This window comes from Notothenia coriiceps, unplaced genomic scaffold (assembly GCF_000735185.1).
Source record: "Notothenia coriiceps isolate Sejong01 unplaced genomic scaffold, NC01 NC01_scaffold00020483, whole genome shotgun sequence".
Lineage (NCBI taxonomy): Eukaryota > Metazoa > Chordata > Actinopteri > Perciformes > Nototheniidae > Notothenia > Notothenia coriiceps.
In genome coordinates, this window is record NW_011353184.1 from 241,606 (window position 1) to 250,128 (window position 8,523).

At 41.5% G+C, this 8,523-nt stretch overlaps 1 protein-coding gene across 1 annotated transcript in view; it reads right to left on the reverse strand.

The window, feature by feature from the left end:
- The window catches only part of LOC104952776 (Down syndrome cell adhesion molecule-like), a 107,770-nt gene extending 102,595 nt beyond the window's left edge, over positions 1 to 5,175 (reverse strand). The window contains exon 1 of the mRNA XM_010779651.1: positions 4,785 to 5,175. Coding sequence (XP_010777953.1) covers positions 4,785 to 4,827 — 43 coding nt within the window. The 5' untranslated portion in view covers positions 4,828 to 5,175. The remainder of the gene's footprint in view (positions 1 to 4,784) is intronic.
- Between the last annotated feature and the right edge of the window lie 3,348 nt (positions 5,176 to 8,523).

Sequence of the window (8,523 nt, forward strand, 5' to 3'; positions counted from 1 at the left end):
GCTCTTTCTTGACTTAGGCTGTTTTAAACTGTCAAAATAAAGCCTTTACACCAGATCTTCCCTTACAGTACCTGCGCAGCACAGCACAGTAATATAACATGTCACTTTGACAGGTGCTGAGTGAATTAAAAACATCCTCTCTGCTGAGAACCCTGTCTGAGATGGAAACCCCCGCCAGATGTACTACAACCTCACTTTGCACGCATGATCAAACACCTACATCTGGGTGCTGAGGGCTTCTCTGCTCTTCCCCACAGATGCTAAATGATATCGTTAACATTTTAATGCAAGAGACATTTACACGCGGGCTTGCGCAATTACACCTCTGATTCAGTGGAATCCAGACAGACACAGTGTGATCGGTAATTAGATTTTACATTGGGTGAAACACGGCACACACACACGTACACACACACCAGTCACCAAAGCTGGCTCCTAATTAGAGAGCCAGACAGGCTCGAGGAGGTACGGTACAGTAGAGTAGCCCTCATTATACAGCTGGGATGTATGAACTAGGGGATATCTATTATGATCACACATCAGGGTTTCCATTACCCAACATTAGCAGCCCTTTCAACTGGAGTCACACACTGAGTCCAGCCCGTAACCCAACAAACCCTCTCACAACTCACACAAGTGAGCAACAGTTAAGTGGGTTTGTAAACTTCATTAGATATTCATATCAGAGTGAGACTGCATGAGAGGATCTATCACTTGACTGTGCGCTACGTGTTTCATGGGCTAATTTAATTTCATGAGCTGTGATACCTCTTCTGCAACCAAACCATAATTGGTAATTAGTAAACACACTAATAGCAGTGAGTGCAGCGTATGGCCAGGGTTGGAAGGGTGAATGTATTGCGTTACAATTACTTATTACCTGTACAAAAAAATGTAATCAGTAAGATAAACTGAGTATCAAAATATAAAAGTGATGTACGACATTACTTTAAGTTACTTTTGGATTATTTAAAAATCAAATGCAATGCATATAAAGACAATTGAAAATAAATATGAATACCTAAGTGTATTATGTAAGAAAAGAGAAAAATATAAACCTTTTTAGAGAAACCCACTTTTTATTTAAGAGGACATATTCTGCTCCTGTTCAGGTTCATATTTGTATTTTGTGTCTCTGTGACATGTCTCCATGCCGTTATGTTCAAAAAGCTCTTTATTGTTCTCATACTGCCTGTGCTGCAGCTCCTCTTTTCACCCTCTGTCTGAAACCAGAGCCCATTCGGCTCTGATTGGTTAGCTGACCGGCTCTGTGGTGATTGGTCAACCGCTTAGATGTCCCGCCCCTTAGCCTATCAGGTACAATGTGTTGGAGCACCAGCCAATAGAAGTGCAAGTGTAACATAGTTATGTCACTACTTTCCGGAAGTAAACAAAGTAGTCCAATTGAGCCTTTAGACTGAGAGTATTAGCAAACAATCTAAAGGAAAATCTGAGCAAACTGAAAATGCTCCGATTTAGTTTGCCACATACAGTATAAAATTTCGACGCAGTGAAATAACTATCTGAAGTAGAGGCCGAGGCTAGAGGCCCAAATAAGAGAAATGTAACAGTAATCTGATTACGTTTTTTTTTATGTAACTAAGGAAATTACTTTTTTTGTATCCTTATTAATCTGTTACATGTAATCCACTACTCCCCATGCCTGTGTACGACTGGTCAAGTTTCCCTTTTTTTTGTTTTTCATAGTGACTGTGACCGCTGATCTTTGGACATTTCGACACCGGGTTCAGAATCACCTCACAGCTCCAACAAATGGGTCTCTCATCAGTGCCTTCATGTAGATTTATTGCGATGCAAAAATCCCCCAATCTACTTTTGCAGCCAAATTCAATCCATCTATCCTCCCCACCGGCTCCCTGTAGCATCTTGATCCAGTGTTCCAGGTTAGTAATAATGTGGGGTCATGTAAAACTGGCAGGCTAACTGATGTTGGCAGCTATTTACTGTACTGTAAGCTACACTGGGCGAGATGCTTTGGAAGAGCTTCCTTATTTCAAAGTTGATCTGCCTTTACCCCGTGTAATGTCACGGCTAATTGAGAGCAAAATTTGATTGCGTGATCCCCTGACCTCTGCGTAAATGTTCATTTATTCGAGATGTCCGAGATAAGCCCCTTTTAAGTCTCGAGAATCAGGTTGAGCCGTGTGTACGTCTTACAAATCATCGCAGTGTTTGTGCAAGGAGCCTCGTCTTGTTATGTCTTTGCAATGAGGATTTGAATAGGGCCAGTTTGGCTCGCTGTGGTTTTGCCTCGAGGCATCTTTCAGGGAGAAATATTTAATATGTTTCCTCTCCTGTACTGATGAATGAATTTATGGATCATACTGTGATAGGCACAGGAAATAGCAAAAGTCTTAAAAAATGACTAAGGAGGACTTTGATTTTAATTTGATTGCTTATGATAAATCAATTTCCATGATGACAGCAATTACAATGTGACATTTTGTGAACACTGTGCAGATTTTTATCCATTTTCCCTTCTATTCAATCGATCGCTGGGGTCATTCAGATGACACGTGCAGTAAAATGACCACAATGCAATGTGGATAAGAAGCCCTCTTATCACCTATGCACACACTGATGTAACAGAAGCTGATTAGCTTCTTATCAAGTACTTATGGGTCAACGCCGTTTTAAGCCACACTCCCAAATCCATCTCCCAAAACATTCCCATTATTTCCCTGCCGTCTGCCATTTTGTAGTGCCGTGTGATATGTCTTGGAAGCATAATAATAAAACCAATCAGAGCAGACAAAACGCATTTGAATCGTGTTTCATTTTTTGACAACACATAGTTTTTTCTACCCCCATATATAGAGTGAAGGTTTTCGGACGCAGCCCCTGACACCCATTGAGGGGGTTACCATAGAGACAGACCAGTGAGCATGTGATAGGCCCAACTCTGAAACAGCGAGAATTGTCTGGAATCCAATTGCTTTGCTGGTTTCCATCCACAAGGTCATTCATTCATTCATTCATTCATTCTGACACCGCCTGCTCGATACACCTTCATTTTCATGACAATCAACAAAAACCCCCATCCGCAGAGGACAAAGTCTTATAGCAGGGATCGAAGGGGAATCAAATGTAAAATCCTCCATGATAGCGGCGCGAAAACACACACAAAGTGTAACGTCTGCACCCAACGTCGTCTTGCTGCTTAATCCCTATCAGTTGTTTTTCCACAGGCCTCCTCCATAATCCCTTATGCAATAAACGGACACAATCTTGCATGGCAGTTGATCTAATGTCAGAGGCAGATGATTATGATTAATGAGGATTCCTTATTGTTCCTTTATGAGTTTCAGCACAAGCTGGGCTGAGGGAGATACCATTTTATATGGAGTCAGTGTCAATAAACCGTAGCGACGACACAGAAACAAAAATCCATTTCCAAAGCGTTATTTTATCACGCCAGCCAGAAGGGGGAAATCCATTTTGGGGATATCATTTCTAAATGTGTTTATACCTGTAAATCTCCAAATTTTTGCTTTGTGAATTCAGCTTTTTTCACACGAATGCAGCCGACCGCAGGGCTTGATTTTGGTTTCAGTGTACGTGAACAATCCCCATCTTGTCACCCTGATGTGTTTTCTCGCAGACGTTTCCATTTTCTTTCCTTCTCCCTCTCCATCTTCGACTCTCCCTTTTTTTTCTTTTCTTGCCTTGTTTTCGTACACACCCAGTCAGCCATAATCCCTCCCTGTTAGAAGGGGCTCTGACCAATAAGTGAATGCAATAAACTGTATCAATTTTCTGCTATTGATTATAGATACGAGCACACAGATTTACGTGCACGGTGTTAGCCGCATGCATGTGTGCACTATACTCGCTCAAAAACGTACATGGAATACAAGGCGAACAAGCAAATGGGTGTTTTTGAATACGGCATTTGAATGGAGAACGAGACTTTGGGCTATTTGAATGGAAAATGTGTGCCACATTATTTATTTTTTTTTAAATGTGACCTCTGTGGAATGTGTCTCATAATCAACATTACATTTTTGTATTACTTACAAGAACAATTTGTACTAATGGTGCTGAATCACTGAAGGTAAATTACATAAAGCTGTATAAATTGGAGACGAAATTGCATGTCGAGATTTTGGGAACACTGAACGACCCATAATTTAAAAAATGTTTTGCATCACACGTATTCATAATGAAAATATGTATTAGATATGGGTAAATATTTTTCATTTTAATGAATTATAATAGTTTAGGCCACTTTAAACTTGAAACATATGCTAACTGTGGGGGAGGGGGGAAGGGGTTAAACAAAATATCCATTATATAAAATACGTCACTTATTACTAAGGGCCAAGGTGGAGCAGAATAAGTATCATTAGGCATCAAATAAAAACAAATTGCATTAATGAGATCAACACATTTAAAACTTAAACTTCAATCCTCAAATCAAATCAATAAAATAAATGTAATTCATTTTTTTTTAAAGGCCCAAACATACATCATTTATGCTTTTTATTTCATCTGGCTCAGGATCTAACTGAAGGCCATGTGATGTGTGTTGGTGTGTGTGCGTGTGTGTGTGTTTTAGGAGAGATTGTAAACGCAAAATATGCCTCGCCCGTGTCTCTCCCTATGTGAAGGGTGTCAGCCTTTTTGACAAGCATATACAATCCATTTCATGTGGGTCACAGGTGACCTCCACCCTGCCTCACTTACTTAGCCGCTGATTTACCTCATGCAATAGGTAATGAGCACTAATAATAAAACAAAAAAAATGAGCGGAAGAAACTTACCATTCAAGATGCTCTGGAAAAAGATAAAAGCCAATATCCACATGCCCTGCTCCGTTCAATCCCCCCAAGCTATGCTTTCTCTTCTTCCTCCGACCGGTGCCTCCCTGGGTTTCTCTTCTGTGCGCTTGGGGTAAGGTTAAACATTTGCCACTGTCTTGATGCAAACCGGTCCAAGTATCTACTTTTAATATCTCCTTCCTTACTTTTTCGTTACGCTGAGGTTTTTTCTTCCTCTGCGCCCTCTCTTTGCGCTCGGATCATAAATGCGCGTGTGTGATTGTCTTGGGGAGAGCTGTGCTCACTCTCCTCCTCTGCTCCGCGTCTTGCTGCTTATTCAAAAGGATGCTGAATGGGTGAAGCCCAGGTGTGTGTGTGTGTGTGTGTGTGTGTGTGTGTGTGTGTGTGTGTGTGTGTGTGTGTGTGTGTGTGTGTGTGTGTGTGTGTGTGTAGCTGAGTCAGAGCAGGGTGCGAGCCAGAGCGGGTGCGAGCGAAACAAAAACTGCAAAAAAAACTATTTCTTAAAAAAGCTCCGATTTCTTAAATAATAAAAGACTGACTGACGGATCATCCTTTGAGAGGAAAAAATAATATATTGAAAAGAAATTAAATAACTAAAAGAAGCAAACAAGGGGGAGAGGGTGGTTGAATAAGAATGAAAAGCAGGTTTTTTTCTGAGACTCCAAAGTCAGATCATCTTCATCGCCTCTGAGCGTCCAGCAAGAGGCGAGCAAGCGCATCTTCCCCGCTGCATGCCGCTCTCTAATCGCACCTCCCTGACTCTCTGAGCATTACACAGAATAACCCTCTGCCTGCCCCTGCAGACGCTTTAATTCCTCATTGCCTTAAAGGAGCAGAGGCGGATACCGGCCGGTCCTGAGGGCAAGCAACTGCTGGGGGTGAGCGCGCACAGAGATGGGGCATTTGCATTAAGGAAATGAGCAGCACCTGACGCACCGAGGCACCTAGGATAACATTTTTACGCACGGAGATGTTCCGTCTGTGGGTGTTGCAGGTGCACTCCGCACTAAAGAGCAGAGCTGACTTGAATGAAACCAATAGAGTATTTCTCCTACGGATACAAAAAAAACAACAGAGCAGAGTCCCCTGTAGGAATGGAAATGTACAAGGACATCCAATGACGCATGGTTTTTTATTTAATTTGAAACCCACTTTTAAGTTGATTTGACAATGGTGTGAATAGGATATTGAAAGAAAAAAACATTTTGTCAGTGGTTGTAGCAGGGTAAAACATCCCCCACCCCTAAAGGCGCACACACACACACACACACACACACACACACACACACACACACACACACACCATACCGCCCCCCCTCAACCCCATAATCCACCACCACCCCTCCATTTTAATGCCTGCCTTGAAGTCAAGGGTGTAGCAGTAGGCAGTGGGAGCCTGTGGGCCTGTCCACATGCAGAGCCCGGGCACACTGACTGTGATATAACCAGCAGGGGAGTCTGCATCTCGTTCTCTATTCCACGTGACAGAATTCAAAGTGAAATCCAGTTTATTTACCCCAGGATATTCATTTTCATCGCTATTATATCTGGACTGGAGAGGATTCTGCAATTCTTAGCGTGCATGTGCAAAAGGAAAAACAATTCATGGTGTTTGGTTTGGATCACTCTGCCTTCTTTTTTAATCAAGGGGATATACATACTCCATGCTGATGTCCATGTATCAAGTGTATGTTGTGTAAACAAATTAATTAGCAGCAATGCTCTGCATTTCCTGCAACAGAACACACTGTTTATACTTCAGGTTGTATTCTGCAATTAAATTCTATCATCACAGTTGTCCTCTTCTTGAACTATTGTGTCCCAAACATTTGTGTTTAATTGAGTAAGAGGATCATTTTTACTTACCCTAAGCCGTAAGATAAACCCAAACAAGTTGAAGTCGGTGTAATGTGAGGAGAAAACACGGGTGAATCAGGGCAGTGGGTCAGAGATCCTGCCCGTCATTTAGAGTGGATTAGGAGCACTGTGCTTGGGATTCAGCCTCAGATTCTTGGCATGGGTGGGAGAGTAAGTTCATTAGCAGCAGCAGACTGTGAGATATGATCACTTGAGAGGGGAGAGGATGCAATAGCATGGCGGCAGGTTTATCAGACCTTTGATGCACATTCTGATTTCCAGCACTGCAGTTTTATTCACCTTATGCTTCGCCTGCTCAAGGGCGCTTCCACGTTGCCTTCTTTTGTGTAGGTACTTACTGTGAGAGCGTCATTTCTATGATTTTGAATCACGTCGCCAGCTTTTTCTAACTTTACTTGCCAAAGAAAATGTTTATAAGCTTTAAAATAAAGTACGTTTTTATAAGTAATAACACAAATGAAGCGAGAAAGCAATAATTTAGAACACCAGTATGAGATTTGTTTATTCAAATAACGCACATTTCGTAATATTTGGCAATGTTTGGAGCAGTGAGAAGCTTTATAAGAGCTAAGTCAGTCAGCTAAGAAAAAGCATGTCAAAAATGTGCTTATAATTACTCTCACAGGATAGTTTATTAAAGGTGGGGTAGGTAAGTTTGAGAAACCGGCTCGAGATAAACTTTTTGTTATATTCCATGGAATGCTCTTAACATCCCGATAGGAATGAATATCTTAAATGCTTTGACAAAAAATCCATAAAGAAATGTCATCTGTGGAAGCCGTGGTACTGTAAAAAGCACGACCAATCATCTGAGCCGGCCCGGCTAAAGTAACTGGATGGCCTACCTGCCTGTCAGCCTTCCATCTGTGCACAAACTTATCTCGTGCCCTCATTGGTCATGTGCGCGTTCGTGTGTGTTGGAGGAGGGGCTCTGTAAGGAAGTGGCAGATTTTTTCCGGTTGTGTATTTTCAAATTCTAGCGCACTCGAGCTGGTTTCTCCAAAATGACCTACCCCACCTATAATGTGCACTGTCCCTATTAAATCAACTTATAAATAAATGATAGATGGCTAACGTAATTTAGCTAACAAGTTTGTTAGATAGCAAATGTTAGCTTTAAAAAATAGATAGCTAACGTTCGCTAGCTAAGTAGCACACTCACAGGTTAATTGAGTCGGGTCTCTAGGTCAGCTTGTTTTGTGAACAATGTGGACCTTTGTCCAGCTTTCTGGCCGTGAGAGCAACAGTCCACATAAGCTTTAGTATTTAGTCCAACCGAACACATTTTTTGGTATATAAAAATGACTAAATCCATGTTTAGGCTATAGAGTGCTTTAGAGAAGGTATTCAACCACACCAGGTGAGACTAGAAATAGGAGTTTTCTTTGGTTAAGCCTTTAGCAATTTTACATGGTAGACTTGTTTGGTAATGAAGGTTAAATTAACATCAAGCAAAGACAAATAAAACCAAAGAGGAAGGAAGAAAGTTCTGACTGTTGGCTCAAGAGATTGGGAGAGGGGATCCGTGGAATTAGAGGAAGCCATCTGACATTTTAGGGGAAATTAAGCATTGGTGTAATCTAGCTCAGCAAACAGGGTTTTATGCGGGAGAAGAAATGGAGGAAATGCAAATAATAAGGTTATATTTGTGTGTGTGGGACTTGGAAACTAATGCTACCACAGATGGAACAATCTAACATGCTGTCATTTTAGCAGAAAAGAGGAGCAATGGCACATATAGTCCAGGGTAACATTACCAGAGTGGGATACATAGTGTGTGTGTACAGTATACACGCTCACATCAGTACACACACACACACACACACACACACACACACACACA